This window comes from Engystomops pustulosus, chromosome 8 (assembly GCF_040894005.1).
Source record: "Engystomops pustulosus chromosome 8, aEngPut4.maternal, whole genome shotgun sequence".
Classification (NCBI taxonomy): domain Eukaryota; kingdom Metazoa; phylum Chordata; class Amphibia; order Anura; family Leptodactylidae; genus Engystomops; species Engystomops pustulosus.
Genome location: NC_092418.1, coordinates 114,498,642 through 114,519,082, shown reverse-complemented (window position 1 = coordinate 114,519,082; position 20,441 = coordinate 114,498,642). Strand labels below are relative to the sequence as shown.

Here is a 20,441-nt window from a genome sequence, read left to right as displayed (position 1 = left end):
AGAATATAACTACTATAATACTGCCCCCTATGTACAAGAATATAACTACTATAATACTGCCCCCTATGTACAAGAATATAACTACTATAATACTGCCCCCTATGTACAGGAATATAACTACTATAATACTGCCCCCTATGTACAAGACTATAATTACTATAATACTGCCCCTTATGTACAGGGATATAACTACTATAGTACTGCCCCCTATGTACAAGAATATAACTACTATAATACTGCCCCTATGTACAAGAATATAACTACTATAATACTGCCCCCTATGTACAGGAATATAACTACTATAATACTGCCCCCTATGTACAGGAATATAACTACTATAATACTGTCCCCTATGTACAAGAATATCACTACTGTAATACTGCCCCCTATGTACAGGAATATAACTACTATAATACTGCCCCCTATGTACAGGTATATAACTACTATAATACTGCTCCCTATGTACAGGTATATAACTACTATAATACTGCCCCCTATGTACAAGAATATAACTACTATAATACTGCCCCCTATGTACAGGAATATAACTACTATAATACTGCCCCCTATGTACAGGTATATAACTACTATAATACTGCTCCCTATGTACAGGTATATAACTACTTTAATACTGCTCCCTATGTACAAGAATATAACTACTATAATACTGCTCCCTATGTACAGGTATATAACTACTATAATACTGCCCCCTATGTACAAGAATATAACTACTATAATACTGCCCCCTATGTACAGGAATATAACTACTATAATACTGCCACCTATGTACAAGAATATAACTACTATAATACTGCCCCCTATGTACAAGAATATAACTACTATAATACTGCCACCTATGTACAGGAATATAACTACTATAATACTGCCCCCTATGTACAGGAATATAACTACTATAATACTGCCCCCTATGTACAAGAATATAACTACTATAATACTGCCCCTATGTACAAAGATATAACTACTATAATACTGCCCCCTATGTACAAGAATATAACTACTATAATACTGCCCCCTATGTACAGGAATATAACTACTATAATACTGCCACCTATGTACAGGAATATAACTACTATAATACTGCCACCTATGTACAAGAATATAACTACTATAATACTGCCCCCTATGTACAAGAATATAACTACTATAATACTGCCCCCTATGTACAGGAATATAACTACTATAATACTGCCACCTATGTACAAGAATATAACTACTATAATACTGCTCCCTATGTACAGGAATATAACTACTATAATACTGCCCCCTATGTACAAGAATATAACTACTATAATACTGCCACCTATGTACAGGAATATAACTACTATAATACTGCCACCTATGTACAGGTATATAACTACTATAATACTGCCCCCTATGTACAAGAATATAACTACTATAATACTGCCCCCTATGTACAGGAATATAACTACTATAATACTGCCACCTATGTACAAGAATATAACTACTATAATACTGCTCCCTATGTACAGGAATATAACTACTATAATACTGCCCCCTATGTACAAGAATATAACTACTATAATACTGCCACCTATGTACAGGAATATAACTACTATAATACTGCCACCTATGTACAGGTATATAACTACTATAATACTGCCCCCTATGTACAAGAATATAACTACTATAATACTGCCCCCTATGTACAGGAATATAACTACTATAATACTGCCCCCTATGTACAGGAATATAACTACTATAATACTGCCACCTATGTACAGGAATATAACTACTATAATACTGCCCCCTATGTACAAGAATATAACTACTATAATACTGCCACCTATGTACAGGAATATAACTACTATAATACTGCCCCCTATGTACAAGAATATAACTACTATAATACTGCCCCTATGTACAAAGATATAACTACTATAATACTGCCCCCTATGTACAAGAATATAACTACTATAATACTGCCCCCTATGTACAGGAATATAACTACTATAATACTGCCACCTATGTACAGGAATATAACTACTATAATACTGCCACCTATGTACAAGAATATAACTACTATAATACTGCCCCCTATGTACAAGAATATAACTACTATAATACTGCCCCCTATGTACAGGAATATAACTACTATAATACTGCCACCTATGTACAAGAATATAACTACTATAATACTGCTCCCTATGTACAGGAATATAACTACTATAATACTGCCCCCTATGTACAAGAATATAACTACTATAATACTGCCACCTATGTACAGGAATATAACTACTATAATACTGCCACCTATGTACAGGAATATAACTACTATAATACTGCCACCTATGTACAGGTATATAACTACTATAATACTGCCCCCTATGTACAAGAATATAACTACTATAATACTGCCCCCTATGTACAGGAATATAACTACTATAATACTGCCCCCTATGTACAGGAATATAACTACTATAATACTGCTCCCTATGTACAGGTATATAACTACTATAATACTGCTCCCTATGTACAGGAATTTAACTACTATAATACTGCCCTCTATGTACAAGAATATAACTACTATAATACTGCCCCCTATGTACAGGAATATAACTACTATAATACTGCCCCCTATGTACAGGAATATAACTACTATAATACTGCCCCTATGTACAGGAATATAACTACTATAATACTGCTCCCTATGTACAGGTATATAACTACTATAATACTGCCCCCTATGTACAGGAATATAACTACTATAATACTGCCCCCTATGTACAGGAATATAACTACTATAATACTGCCCCCTATGTACAGGAATATAACTACTATAATACTGCCCCCTATGTACAAGAATATAACTACTATAATACTGCCCCCTATGTACAAGAATATAACTACTATAATACTGCCCCCTATGTACAAGAATATAACTACTATAATACTGCCCCCTATGTACAAGAATATAACTACTATAATACTGCCCCCTATGTACAAGAATATAACTACTATAATACTGCCCCCTATGTACAGGAATATAACTACTATAATACTGCCCCCTATGTACAGGAATATAACTACTATAATACTGCCACCTATGTACAGGAATATAACTACTATAATACTGCCCCCTATGTACAAGAATATAACTACTATAATACTGCCACCTATGTACAGGAATATAACTACTATAATACTGCCCCCTATGTACAAGAATATAACTACTATAATACTGCCCCCTATGTACAGGAATATAACTACTATAATACTGCCCACTATGTACAAGAATATAACTACTATAATACTGCCCCCTATGTGATAGTCTTTACAATTTCACCTTTTTTCTCTAGAAATTGAATGTCCCGTCGGGATTATCTGTCACCTCTCCTGGTAAACGTGGTTGGTTCATCCATCCCATGGGGACATCCGGCCCCTTCCCGCTCTGGATGATGTTTGCTTCGGCTATTCCGGCACTTCTAGTTTTCATCCTTATTTTTATGGAGACACAGATCACAACGTGAGTGTGGCCGATGCTTTACACTTCGTGGAAACATAATTCAAGGGTCTGGTGTCTGGTGATTTATGAGGCTTCTCCCTGGAGGTCCTAGGACCTGTGTATACCTGTGGTTTTGGTGTATATATTGTAATACCTTATTTCTCCTGTGGGGGCGCTGTAGATGAATTGAACATTTTGTTTCTTTTATAGATGTATATTATTATTGTTTCTTCTTTCAGTCTCATTGTCAGCAGAAAGGAGCGGCGCCTGCAGAAGGGCAGCGGCTTTCACCTGGATCTCCTCCTCATCGGCACGCTGGGGGGTCTCTGTGCTCTCTTTGGGCTGCCGTGGCTAACAGCGACCACCGTACGTTCTGTAACTCACGTCAATGCATTGACCTTGATGAGCAAAACGGCTCCGGGAGAGAGACCACGAATCTCTGAGGTGAAGGAGCAGAGAGTAACCGGAGTACTGATCGCTGCACTAGTAGGTAATGGAGAATGTGACCAATACAGAGATAATACACACAGTGATGTCACAGTACAGAGATAATACACACAGTGATGTCACAGTACAGGGATAATACACACAGTGATGTCACAGTACAGAGATAATACACACAGTGATGTCACAGTACAGAGATAATACACACAGTGATGTCACAGTACAGGGATAATACACACAGTGATGTCACAGTACAGGGATAATACACACAGTGATGTCACAGTACAGAGATAATACACACAGTGATGTCACAGTACAGGGATAATACACACAGTGATGTCACAGTACAGGGATAATACACAGTGATGCCACAATACAGGGATAATACACACAGTGATGTCACAGTACAGGCATAATACACACAGTGATGTTACAGTACAGGGATAATACACACAGTGATGTCACAGTACAGGGATAATACACAGTGATGTCACAGTACAGGGATAATACACACAGTGATGTCACAGTACAGGCATAATACACACAGTGATGTTACAGTACAGGGATAATACACACAGTGATGTCACAGTACAGGGATAATACACAGTGATGTCACAGTACAGGGATAATACACACAGTGATGTCACAGTACAGAGATAATACACACAGTGATGTCACAGTACAGGGATAATACACACAGTGATGTCACAGTACAGAGATAATACACACAGTGATGTTACAGTACAGGGATAATACACACAGTGATGTTACAGTACAGGGATAATACACACAGTGATGTCACAGTACAGGGATAATACACACAATGATGTCACAGTACAGAGATAATACACACAGTGATGTCACAGTACAGAGATAATACACACAGTGATGTCACAGTACAGGGATAATACACACAGTGATGTCACAGTACAGGGATAATACACACAGTGATGTCACAGTACAGGGATAATACACACAGTGATGTCACAGTACAGGGATAATACACACAGTGATGTCACAGTACAGGGATAATACACACAGTGATGTCACAGTACAGGGATAATACACACAGTGATGTCACAGTACAGGGATAATACACACAGTGATGTCACAGTACAGGCATAATACACACAGTGATGTCACAGTACAGGGCTAATACACACAGTGATGTCACAGTACAGGCATAATACACACAGTGATGTCACAGTACAGGGCTAATACACACAGTGATGTCACAGTACAGGGATAATACACAGAGTGATGTCACAGTACAGGGATAATACACAGAGTGATGTCACAGTACAGGGATAATACACACAGTGATGTCACAGTACAGGGATAATACACACAGTGATGTCACAGTACAGGGATAATACACAGAGTGATGTCACAGTACAGGGATAATACACACAGTGATGTCACAGTACAGGGATAATACACACAGTGATGTCACAGTACAGGGATAATACACACAGTGATGTCACAGTACAGGCATAATACACACAGTGATGTCACAGTACAGGGATAATACACACAGTGATGTCACAGTACAGAGATAATACACACAGTGATGTCACAGTACAGGGATAATACACACAGTGATGTCACAGTACAGGGATAATACACAGAGTGATGTCACAGTACAGGGATAATACACACAGTGATGTCACAGTACAGGGATAATACACACAGTGATGTCACAGTACAGGGATAATACACACAGTGATGTCACAGTACAGGCATAATACACACAGTGATGTCACAGTACAGGGCTAATACACACAGTGATGTCACAGTACAGGCATAATACACACAGTGATGTCACAGTACAGGCATAATACACACAGTGATGTCACAGTACAGGGATAATACACAGAGTGATGTCACAGTACAGAGATAATACACACAGTGATGTCACAGTACAGGCATAATACACACAGTGATGTCACAGTACAGGCATAATACACACAGTGATGTCACAGTACAGGCATAATACACACAGTGATGTCACAGTACAGGGATAATACACACAGTGATGTCACAGTACAGAGATAATACACACAGTGATGTCACAGTACAGGGATAATACACACAGTGATGTCACAGTACAGGGATAATACACACAGTGATGTCACAGTACAGGGATAATACACACAGTGATGTCACAGTACAGGGATAATACACACAGTGATGTCACAGTACAGGCATAATACACACAGTGATGTCACAGTACAGGCATAATACACACAGTGATGTCACAGTACAGGGATAATACACACAGTGATGTCACAGTACAGGCATAATACACACAGTGATGTCACAGTACAGGGATAATACACAGAGTGATGTCACAGTACAGAGATAATACACACAGTGATGTCACAGTACAGGCATAATACACACAGTGATGTCACAGTAAGGGATAATACACACAGTGATGTCACAGTACAGGCATAATACACACAGTGATGTCACAGTACAGGGATAATACACACAGTGATGTCACAGTACAGAGATAATACACACAGTGATGTCACAGTACAGGCATAATACACACAGTGATGTCACAGTACAGGCATAATACACACAGTGATGTCACAGTACAGGGATAATACACACAGTGATGTCACAGTACAGGGATAATACACACAGCGATGTCACAGTACAGAGATAATACACACAGCGGTGTCACAGTACAGGGATAATACACAGAGTGATGTCACAGTACAGGGATAATACACACAGTGATGTCACAGTACAGGGATAATACACACAGTGATGTCACATTACAGAGATAATACACACAGTGATGTCACAGTACAGAAATAATACACACAGTGATGTCACAGTACAGAGATAATACACACAGTGATGTCACAGTACAGGGATAATACACACAGTGATGTCACAGTACAGGGATAATACACACAGTGATGTCACAGTACAGGGATAATACACACAGTGATGTCACAGTACAGGGGATAATACACACAGAGATGTCACAGTACAGGGATAATACACACAGTGATGTCACAGTACAGAGATAATACACACAGTGATGTCACAGTACAGGGGTAATACACACAGTGATGTCACAGTACAGGGGTAACACACAGTGATGTCACAGAACAGAGATAATACACACAGTGATGTCACAGTACAGAGATAATACACACAGTGATGTCACAGTACAGAGATAATACACACAGTGATGTCACAGTACAGGGATAATACACACAGTGATGTCACAGTACAGGGATAATACACACAGTGATGTCACAGTACAGGGGATAATACACACAGAGATGTCACAGTACAGGGATAATCCACACAGTGATGTCACAGTACAGAGATAATACACACAGTGATGTCACAGTACAGGGGTAACACACAGTGATGTCACAGTACAGAGATAATACACACAGTGATGTAACAGTACAGGGATAATACACACAGTGATGTCACAGTACAGGGGATAATACAGTGATGTCACAGTACAGAGATAATACACACAGTGATGTCACAGTACAGGAATAATACACACAGCGATGTCACAGTACAGGGATAATACACACAGTGATGTCACAGTACAGGGATAGTTCACACAGTGATGTCACAGTACAGGGATAATACACACAGTGATGTCACAGTATGTAGATAATACACACAGTGATGTCACGGTACAGGGATAATACACACAGTGATGTCACAGTACAGGCATAATACACACAGTGATGTCACAGTACAGGGATAATACACAGAGTGATGTCACAGTACAGGGGTAATACACACAGTGATGTCACTGTACAGGGATAATACACACAGTGATGTCATAGTACAGGGGTAATACACACAGTGATGTCACAGTACAGGGATGATACACACAGCGATGTCAAAGTACAGAGATAATACACACAGTGATGTCACAGTACAGGGATAATACACACAGTGATGTCACAGTACAGGGATAATACACACAGTGATGTCACAGTACAGGGAGAATACACACAGTGATGTCACAGTACAGGGATAATACACACAGTGATGTCACAGTACAGGGATAATACACACAGTGATGTCACAGTACAGGGGTAATACACACAGTGATGTCACAGTACAGAGATAATACACACAGTGATGTCACAGTACAGGGATAATACACACAGTGATGTCACAGTACAGAGATAATACACACAGTGATGTCACAGTACAGGGGTAATACACACAGTGATGTCACAGTACAGAGATAATACACACAGTGATGTCACAGTACAGGGATAATACACACAGTGATGTCACAGTACAGGGGATAATACACACAGAGATGTCACAGTACAGGGATAATCCACACAGTGATGTCACAGTACAGAGATAATACACACAGTGATGTCACAGTACAGGGGTAACACACAGTGATGTCACAGTACAGAGATAATACACACAGTGATGTCACAGTACAGAGATAATACACACAGTGATGTCACAGTACAGGGATAATACACACAGTGATGTCACAGTACAGGAATAATACACACAGCGATGTCACAGTACAGGAATAATACACACAGCGATGTCACAGTACAGGGATAATACACACAGTGATGTCACAGTACAGAGATAATACACACAGCGATGTCACAGTACAGGGATAATACACACAGTGATGTCACAGTACAGGGATAATACACACAGTGATGTCACAGTACAGGGATAATACACACAGTGATGTCACAGTATGTAGATAATACACACAGTGATGTCACGGTACAGGGATAATACACTCAGTGATGTCACAGTACAGAGATAATACACACAGCGATGTCACAGTACAGGGATAATACACACAGTGATGTCACAGTACAGGGATAATACACACAGTGATGTCACAGTACAGGGATAATACACACAGTGATGTCACAGTATGTAGATAATACACACAGTGATGTCACGGTACAGGGATAATACACACAGTGATGTCACGGTACAGAGATAATACACACAGTGATGTCACAGTACAGAGATACACACAGTGATGTCACAGTACAGGGATAATACACATAGTGATGTCACAGTACAGGGATAATACACATAGTGATGTCACAGTACAGAGATAATACACACAGTGATGTTACAGTACAGAGATAATACACACAGCGATGTCACAGTACAGGGATAATACACACAGCGATGTCACAGTACAGGGATAATACACACAGTGATGTCACAGTACAGAGATAATACACACAGTGATGTCACAGTACAGGGATAATACACACAGTGATGTCACAGTACAGGGATAATACACACAGTGATGTCATAGTACAGGGGTAATACACACAGTGATGTCACTGTACAGGGATAATACACACAGTGATGTCATAGTACAGGGGTAATACACACAGTGATGTCACTGTACAGGGATAATACACACAGTGATGTCACAGTACAGGGATAATACACACAGTGATGTCACAGTACAGGGATAATACACACAGTGATGTCACAGTACAGGGATAATACACACAGTGATGTCACAGTACAGAGATAATACACACAGTGATGTCACAGTACAGAGATAATACACACAGTGATGTCACAGTACAGAGATAATACACACATTGATGTCACAGTACAGGGATAATACACAGAGTGATGTCACAGTACAGGGATAATACACACAGTGATGTCACAGTACAGGGGTAATACACACATTGATGTCACAGTACAGGGATAATACACACAGTGATGTCACAGTACAGGGATAATACACACAGTGATGTCACAGTACAGGGGTAATACACACATTGATGTCACAGTACAGGGATAATACACAGAGTGATGTCACAGTACAGGGATAATACACACAGTGATGTCACAGTACAGAGATAATACACACAGTGATGTCACAGTAGATGGATAATACACACAGTGATGTCACAGTACAGGGATAATACACACAGTGATGTCACAGTACAGTGAAAAATACGGAAAGTGATGTCACAGTACAGGGATAATACACACAGTGATGTCACAGTACAGTGAAAAATACGGAAAGTGATGTCCTATTAAGCAGGGCAGCCTTAAATTCAGTTTTACTTGTTTCTCCTCCTTAGGACTATCCATAGTCATGGGAGAGATGTTGCGTCAGATCCCGCTGGCCGTCCTATTTGGGATTTTCTTGTATATGGGGGTGACTTCTCTTACAGGAATTCAATTGTTTGAACGACTTCTTCTTATCCTGATGCACCCGAAACATCATCCAGAACACCCCTATGTGGTGAAGGTGAGCTTGTCCCAACAAATTTTATAAATATACTTGCTGGAAAGTTCTATTCTATGAATAGGGGGGGCCTGTTTATAGTTTATGTTTATAGTGTTGATCTTTCAGGTGTGCACATGGAGGATGCACCTGTTCACCTGCGTCCAGCTTTCCTGTATTGTGCTGTTGTGGGTGGTGAAATCATCTCCAGCTTCACTCGCCTTCCCATTCCTCCTTATCCTCACTGTACCACTGAGAAGGTTCGTCCTGCCACGCTTCTTCCATGAGAGAGAACTGAAAGCTGTAAGTCACCAGCAACCAAGATTAATGCTATTAATATCAATAATATTAGCTTATATATAATATTACATATTAGCTGAAAGATTATAATAATATATAACTACTATAATACTGCCCCCTATGTACAGGAATATAACTACTATAATACTCCCCCTATGTATAAGAATATAACTACTATAATACTGCCCCCTATGTACAGGAATATAACTACTATAATACTGCCCCCTATGTACTGGAATATAACTGCTATAATACTGCCCCCTATGTACAAGAATATAACTACTATAATACTGCCCCCTATGTACAGGAATATAACTACTATAATACTGCCCCCTATGTACAAGAATATAACTACTATAATACTGCCCCCTATGTACAGGAATATAACTACTATAATACTGCTCCCTATGTAAAGGAATATAACTCCTATAATACTGCCCCCTATGTACAGGAATATAACTACTATAATACTACCCCCTATGTACAGGAATATAACTACTATAATACTGCCCCCTATGTACAGGAATATAACTACTATAATACTGCCCCCTATGTACAGGAATATAACTACTATAATACTGCCCCCTATGTACAGGAATATAACTACTATAATACTATCCCCTATGTACTAGAATATAACTACTATAATACTGCCCCCTATGTACTAGAATATAACTACTATAATACTGCCTCCTATGTACAGGAATATAACTACTATAATACTGCCCCCTATGTACAGGAATATAACTACTATAATACTGCCCCCTATGTACAAGAATATAACTACTATAATACTGCCCCCTATGTACAAGACTATAACTACTATAATACTGCCCCCTATGTACAGGAATATAACTATTATAATACTGCCCCCTATGTACAGGAATATAACTACTATAATACTGCCCCCTATGTACAGGAATATAACTATTATAATACTGCCCCCTATGTACAGGAATATAACTACTATAATACTGCCCCTATGTACAAGAATATAACTACTATAATACTGCCCCTATGTACAAGAATATAACTACTATAATACTGTCCCCTATGTACAGGAATATAACTACTATAATACTGCCCCCTATGTACAAGAATATAACTACTATAATACTGCCCCCTATATACAAGAATATAACTACTATAATACTGCCCCTATGTACAAGAATATAACTACTATAATACTGCCCCCTATGTACAGGAATATAACTACTATAATACTGCCCCTATGTACAAGAATATAACTACTATAATACTGCCCCCTATGTACAAGAATATAACTACTATAATACTGCCCCCTATGTACAAGAATATAACTACTATAATACTGCCCCTATGTACAAGAATATAACTACTATAATACTGCCCCTATGTACAAGAATATAACTACTATAATACTGACCCCTATGTACAAGAATATAACTACTATAATACTGCCCCCTATGTACAAGAATATAACTACTATAATACTGCCCCTATGTACAAGAATATAACTACTATAATACTGCCCCCTATGTACAAGAATATAACTACTATAATACTGCCCCCTATGTACAGGAATATAACTACTATAATACTGCCCCCTATGTACAAGAATATAACTACTATAATACTGCCCCCTATGTACAAGAATATAACTACTATAATACTGCCCCCTATATACAAGAATATAACTACTATAATACTGCCCCTATGTACAAGAATATAACTACTATAATACTGCCCCCTATGTACAGGAATATAACTACTATAATACTGCCCCTATGTACAAGAATATAACTACTATAATACTGCCCCCTATGTACAAGAATATAACTACTATAATACTGCCCCCTATGTACAAGAATATAACTACTATAATACTGCCCCTATGTACAAGAATATAACTACTATAATACTGCCCCTATGTACAAGAATATAACTACTATAATACTGACCCCTATGTACAAGAATATAACTACTATAATACTGCCCCCTATGTACAAGAATATAACTACTATAATACTGCCCCTATGTACAAGAATATAACTACTATAATACTGCCCCCTATGTACAAGAATATAACTACTATAATACTGCCCCCTATGTACAGGAATATAACTACTATAATACTGCCCCCTATGTACAAGAATATAACTACTATAATACTGCCCCCTATGTACAAGAATATAACTAATATAATACTGCCCCATATGTACAGGAATATAACTACTATAATACTGCCCCCCATGTACAAGAATATAACTACTATAATACTGCCCCCTATGTACAGGAATATAACTACTATAATACTGCCCCTTATGTACAGGAATATAACTACTATAATACTGCCCCCTATGTACAAGAATATAACTACTATAATACTGCCCCCTATGTACAAGAATATAACTACTATAATACTGCCCCCTATGTACAAGAATATATCTACTATAATACTGCTCCTTATGTACAGGAATATAACTACTATAATACTGCCCCTTATGTACAGGAATATAACTACTATAATACTGCCCCTTATGTACAGGAATATAACTACTATAATACTGCCCCTTATGTACAGGAATATAACTACTATAATACTGTCCCCTATGTACAAGAATATATCTACTATAATACTGCTCCTTATGTACAGGAATATAACTACTATAATACTGCCCCTTATGTACAGGAATATAACTACTATAATACTGCCCCTTATGTACAGGAATATAACTACTATAATACTGCCTCTTATGTACAGGAATATAACTACTATAATACTGCCCCCTATGTACAAGAATATAACTACTATAATACTGCCTCCTATGTACAGGAATATAACTACTATAATACTGCCCCCTATGTACAAGAATATATCTACTATAATACTGCCCCCTATGTACAGGAATATAACTACTATAATACTGCCCCCTATGTACAAGAATATATCTACTATAATACTGCCCCCTATGTACAAGAATATAACTACTATAATACTGCCCCCTATGTACAAGAATATACCTACTATAATACTGCCCCCTATGTACAGGAATATAACTACTATAATACTGCCCCTATGTACAAGAATATAACTACTATAATACTGCCCCCTATGTACAAGAATATAACTACTATATTACTGCCCCCTATGTACAGGAATATAACTACTATAATACTGCCCCCTATGTACAAGAATATAACTACTATATTACTGCCTCCTATGTACAGGGATATAACTGCTATAATACTGCCCCCTATGTACAGGAATATAACTACTATAATGCTGCCCCCTATGTACATGAATATAACTACTATAATACTGCCCCCTATGTACAAGAATATAACTACTATAATGCTGCCCCCTATGTACATGAATATAACTACTATAATACTGCCTCCTATGTACAGGGATATAACTGCTATAATACTGCCCCCTATGTACAGGAATATAACTACTATAATGCTGCCCCCTATGTACATGAATATAACTACTATAATACTGCCCCCTATGTACAAGAATATAACTACTATAATACTGCCCCCTATGTACAAGAATATAACTACTATAATGCTGCCCCCTATGTACAAGAATATAACTGCTATAATACTGCCCCCTATGTACAGGAATATAACTACTATAATGCTGCCCCCTATGTACATGAATATAACTACTATAATACTGCCCCCTATGTACAAGAATATAACTACTATAATACTGCCCCCTATGTACAAGAATATAACTACTATAATACTGCCTCCTATGTACAGGGATATAACTACTATAATGCTGCCCCCTATGTACATGAATATAACTACTATAATACTGCCCCCTATGTACAGGAATATAACTACTATAATACTGCCCCCTATGTACAAGAATATAACTACTATAATACCGCCCCCTATGTACAAGAATATAACTACTATAATACTGCCCCCTATGTACAGGAATATAACTACTATAATACTGCCCCCTATGTACAAGAATATAACTACTATAATACTGCCCCCTATGTACAAGAATATAACTACTATAATGCTGCCTCCTATGTACATGAATATAACTACTATAATACTGCCCCCTATGTACAAGAATATAACTACTATAATACTGCCCCCTATGTACAAGAATATAACTACTATAATGCTGCCCCCTATGTACAAGAATATAACTACTATAATACTGCCCCCTATGTACAAGAATATAACTACTATAATGCTGCCCCCTATGTACAAGAATATAACTACTATAATACTGCCCCCTATGTACAGGAATATAACTACTATAATACTGCCCCCTATGTACAAGAATATAACTGCTATAATACTGCCCCCTATGTACAGGAATATAACTACTATAATGCTGCCCCCTATGTACATGAATATAACTACTATAATACTGCCCCCTATGTACAGGAATATAACTACTATAATACTGCCCCCTATGTACAAGAATATAACTACTATAATACTGCCCCCTATGTACAAGAATATAACTACTATAATACTGCCTCCTATGTACAAGAATATAACTACTATAATACTGCCCCCTATGTACAAGAATATAACTACTATAATACTGCACCCTATGTACAGGGATATAACTACTATAATACTGCCCCCTATGGTTAGAATTGTACGGTTACACCTTGTATCCTGTGTTTTGTGTGTATTAGTTGGATTCTGAAGATGTGGAACCAAACTTTGATGAGGACGGTCAGGATGAATACAATGAGCTCCATATGCCGGTCTGAGACTGTCCTATTGCAGTATCTCCTGTCTGGTGCCATCCTTTGCTTTTCCTCTCTATTAGCAATATTTTTAGAGTCCCGTCCCCTATTCCTTACATCCTATAGACATAATCCTCGGACATAACAAGATTATGGAAGCCTAATGATTGTCTGTATGAAGATATAACATGGAAAGTTCTACCGCAGGATTGGAAATGTTTGCCTTCACATTATCTGGTGGCACCCAGGACTGCATAAAAAATAGTGCCCCCCAGTGGCCAGTTTATGAACTGCATCCTTGGAATTGATGGACCTGCATCTTTAATAAAAATAATTCCTTTATTTATATAGCGCACACAGATTTCGCAGCGCAAACAGTATGTTTTGGAGTGTGGGAGGAAACCGGAGGACCCGGAGGAAACCCACACCAACACGGAGAGAGCATACAAACTCTGTGCAGGTGTTGACCCTGGGACTTGAACCCAGGTCCCCAGCGCTACAAGGCTGTAATGCTAACCACTGAGTCACCGTCTTCTTCCAACCTTATCTACTATGTTACTATGATCCTTAGATTGCACTTACCCTTTCCTGGTGTATATGTTGTGTACTGATAATTTTATAAATACATTTTTTATTTACTAGTTTGTCATCTTGTTGTGGGTCATCCATTAGGCCTCACAGGTTATCGAGGACCCTATAACCACTGAGCTGTGCAAAGCCATCATCATACACTTTCCATGGTCCAAATGGGCCCAGAGGACGTCTTTCACATGGAGTCTTGTATCATATCCCATATTACGAAGCCACATATAGCGGAACACTGAGTGCCTCTGGCTCTGTGCACACGAGGCTTTCGAGCGGCAGAGTTTATTAATTATTATTTCTGATTTAGATTATACCATTTTCTTTCACATATTTTAACATTTTATACTGAGACTTGAACAAGTAACTTGAGAATATTGAATATATCCTTTTAAAGGGGACCTTCCACCAAGAACCAAATGCGGAACTACCCGTCCCATGTGATTGCGCTGCTCTCCTGATCAATCTGGAGTTAGTTTTTTCTAAATCGGCCAATCCGTTCAAAAGTTACACCCCCTGGAAGTTTAGGTACTGCCACATAATAGCCAAGGGGGTGGGAACCTTTTATTTATTCTGGGGTGTGTCTGTAAATAAAAGGTTACCACCCCCTTGGCTGATATGTGCTGATACACATCTTTACAGGGCCATATGTTCTGAATGGGTGGACGGATTTTTTAAAAACTAACACCAAATTGATCAGGGAAACAAGGGCAATAACGTGAGATTTGTCATTCAGTATTTTTTTCTTGGTGACAGGTCTTCCTTAAAGGGACCATCCAGTTCTGTACATAAATGTTTAAATGAATCTTTAATATTATAAAATAGTTAAGTTCTAAGTTCTTCTGAATTAGATTATTTCTTCTAAAACAATCGAAAAACATGATGAAGGTGACAGGTGCCCTTAAAGGCGATTATTTTTTGGGGAACTATTATTTTAATTGAATTCCTCCATATTTTTGATGAACTTGCCCTTTAAGATCTTGCAGCAGTGATCCAGCATTTGAAGGATCTTGTGATGTAAAGTTCAGCCTCAAGAGGTTCGTCTAGAAGAAGCCCCTTCCCGTGTCACTCGTGGCCCTGGCCCCCTCCCCCCCCCCCCCCCCCCCCGCGTCATCTGCATCTGGTTATAATTCCAGCAGCGACTTCAAAGAAAATAACATGAAACACAGACATCTATTATCCTCCATGTCACCCAGGCTGAGGCGTAGTATAGCAGCATTATTTATTAGTCGTTTTGTAGCCTTGCGGTTCTTTTCTCCACTCTATACCTTTTCTATGACGATCTAGAAATGATATATAGAATATCTGGTAACTCTGGACCCATCAGGTCTCATCAATCTCATATTAAAGGACTTTTACTGTGTAATCGTGTACAGCATGGCGGTATTCTTTATGCACTGCATGGAGCTATTTTTTAACCATGGCATGGCGGTACTATTTAAGCACCGCATGGCGCTATTCTTTAAGCACTGCATGGCGCTATTCTTTAAGCACTGCATGGCGCTATTCTTTAAGCACTGCATGGTGCTATTCTTTATGCACTGCATGGCGCTATTCTTTAACCATGGCATTGCGGTACTATTTAAGCACCGCGTGGCGCTATTCTTTAAGCACTGCATGGCGCTATTCTTTAAGCACTGCATGGCGCTATTCTTTAAGCACTGCATGGCGCTATTATTTAAGCACTGCATGGCAGTATTTTTCAGGCACTGTATGGTGCTACTCTTTATGCACTGCATGGCGCTATTCTTTAAGCACTGCATGGCGCTATTCTTTATGCACTGCATGGCACTATCCTTTAAGCACCGCATGGCGCTATTCTTTATGCACTGCATGGCACTATTCTTTAAGCACCGCATGGCGCTATTCTTTAAGCACTGTATAGCGGTATTCTTTAAGCACCGCATGGCGCTATTCTTTAAGCACCGCATGGCGCTATTCTTTAAGCACTGCATGGCGCTATTCTTTAAGCACCGCATGGCGCTATTCTTTAAGCACCGCATGGCGCTATTCTTTAAGCACTGCATGGCGCTATTATTTAAGCACTGCATGGCAGTATTTTTCAGGCACTGTATGGTGCTACTCTTTATGCACTGCATGGCGCTATTCTTTAAGCACTTCATAGTGGTATTCTTTAAGCACTGCATGGCGGTCTTCTTTAAGCACTGTATAGCGGTATTCTTTAAGCACCGCATGGCGCTATTCTTTAAGCACCGCATGGCGCTATTCTTTAAGCACTGCATGGCGCTATTATTTAAGCACTGCATGGCAGTATTTTTCAGGCACTGTATGGTGCTACTCTTTATGCACCGCATGGCGCTATTCTTTAAGCACTGCATGGCGCTATTATTTAAGCACTGCATGGCAGTATTTTTCAGGCACTGTATGGTGCTACTCTTTATGCACTGCATGGCGCTATTCTTTAAGCACTTCATAGTGGTATTCTTTAAGCACTGCATGGCGGTCTTCTTTAAGCACTGCATGGCGCTATTATTTAAGCACTGCATGGCGGTCTTCTTTAAGCACTGCATGGCGCTATTATTTAAGCACTTCATGGCAGTATTCTTTAAGCACTGCATGGCGCTATTATTTAAGCACTGCATGGCGGTATTCTTTAGGTACTGTTTGGGTAATAATTAGTTGATATTATTTATAGGGCTATTTCCATCTCATAAACTGATGACTATTATTCATACCTCATGTATAAGCCTCTCTCATTGCGTTTGAAAATGCAACTTAAACCCAATGTGTGAACGCGGCCTCATTTCGCAGAGCCAAGAGGATGACCCCCAGCTGTAGATATACTGTCACTTCATGAGATGTGTTTATCTCTTTCATCATTATTAACTTTCATAACCATGGTATAAAAAAGACACTTTTAGGTTATTGGGGAAGGGGAAACAGTGTAACAGCAGGTGAAGCTACAGCACAAAGGGGCTCTGGTAACACCCCTCATAGCACTTTATACTCACTAGCATAATTTTAAAGGTTGATATAACACATATACGAAGATTACCACAGTCCCGGTCCCCGGATCTATAAGTAAGTGATGGATTTTGATGGTATGAGATTTCCTATAAGTACAGTCCGGCTTCCTTTCTGTCAGGCTGAAAATATCTGTGATCCGTGACCTCATCCCCCGATGGTTGGCGGCCCGCCAGGGCAGGACGGCCGCTCACACATAACCGGCCTGAGGATGAATGTGATCTAATTGAGTCTAATGGGCCGAGAAGATTTCTGCAAATCCGACATAAAGACGGCGGATCAAAAGCGAGAAGAAAACAAGATAATGCATCGGCGCTGATGGAATCTTCAAAGTCCCGTTCTCTCTTCCCGGAAAACTCGATTGTAAGAGGAGAAATTGACTTTTCCAATTTCAGGGGCAAAACTTCAAATGACAGTAAATAATTCTGAGAACCGTCTGAGCGTTCGTCTGTCTGTAGGAAGATAATATAGAAGGGGCTTTTCCCACAGATTTCGGGAGAGAAGACACCAGGAGCGGCCCTACACCAAGCTCCACCCACTTTTATTGGACTTCCAGGGCGGTTGTGCCAAACGTTCCATAGAAATGTGTTGGGATTTGAATTTGGGATTTTTGGGCCACTTATTGATTTTTGAAACTGAAGACCTATGTGGTCAGCGGAGGCATAAAATACGGACCCTCCATCAAATATCTACTCCAGCATCATCTAAGTGTCAGAACCTGCACAGGGGACAGAACCAGAAATCTGAGCTCTAGCTCCCTGACGCCATCACTATACAGGGTCGCTCCAGTGTATACGTTTCGGCACATTTGGGTCCCCTTCCTCCCGATGATCAGATATTGATGACCTATCCTGTGGATAAGGAATATATATCAAACGCCTTAAAGGGAATCTACCACCAGGATGAAGGATTGTAAAACAAGCGCAGTGACATACTAGTGTGTGCCCAGGTTCTGCTTTTCTTGTAGCTTCTTCTGCCCTTGTTTTTAAGAAATAAAGTTTTTTTTAAAACAAATGATGTAAATGATGCTGAGGGGCTCCAGGCTCCACTGACATTTTTAAAGCCTGGAGCCCCTCGGGCTCATTTGCATAAAGTTTAAAACCTTTTTTTTGTAAAAACCAGGTCCTAAGAGGCTAAAAGAAAAGCAGATCCTGCTAGAGGGGGCACACACCAGTGTTTTAGTGTTTTTGGTTTACAATCCGTCATCCTGGTGGTAGATGTCGCCTCTATTACAGACAAGGTAGCGTGTGGGGGTGTTTGGGGGATGAGGGGGGGGGGGGGGGCTCCTGCGGCAGATAGATGCCTTATAGACAAGTCTGATCTTTGGGTGTAGAAAAAGTTTTTAGATAATGGGGGTCATTTAGTAAGGGCCCGATTCGCGTTTTCCCGACGTGTTACCCGAATATTTCCGATCTGCGCCGATTTTCCCTGTATTGCCCCGGGATTTTGGCGCACGCGATCGGATTGTGGCGCATCGGCGCAAACATGCACACGACGGGGGTGGGGGGGGGAGGGGGGGCGTGGCCGAGCCAAAACCCAACGGATTCGGAAAAACTGCCGCATTTAAAACAATAAAAGTGTCGCTTGGGAAGCGCTCACCTTCACTTGGTCCGGCTCGGTGAACTTGAGTGCGTTCAGATGCTTTTCTGCGCAGCAGCGCTACCTGGTGGACGGC

At 39.4% G+C, this 20,441-nt stretch overlaps 1 protein-coding gene across 2 annotated transcripts in view; it reads left to right on the top strand.

Annotated features, from left to right (window-relative positions):
- The window catches only part of SLC4A3 (solute carrier family 4 member 3), a 38,104-nt gene extending 19,137 nt beyond the window's left edge, over nucleotides 1-18,967 (top strand). Inside the window, exons 14-18 of one of the 2 annotated variants that reach the window (XM_072122288.1) lie at nucleotides 3,339-3,505; nucleotides 3,724-3,974; nucleotides 10,042-10,211; nucleotides 10,317-10,490; nucleotides 18,888-18,967. In XM_072122288.1, the coding sequence (XP_071978389.1) occupies nucleotides 3,339-3,505; nucleotides 3,724-3,974; nucleotides 10,042-10,211; nucleotides 10,317-10,490; nucleotides 18,888-18,911 (786 nt within the window). In that variant the 3' untranslated portion in view covers nucleotides 18,912-18,967. Of the gene's footprint in view, nucleotides 1-3,338; nucleotides 3,506-3,723; nucleotides 3,975-10,041; nucleotides 10,212-10,316; nucleotides 10,491-15,145; nucleotides 15,841-18,887 lie in introns of those variants that run through there. The other variant, XM_072122286.1, reaches the window with a different exon arrangement.
- The last annotated feature ends 1,474 nt before the right edge of the window (nucleotides 18,968-20,441 follow it).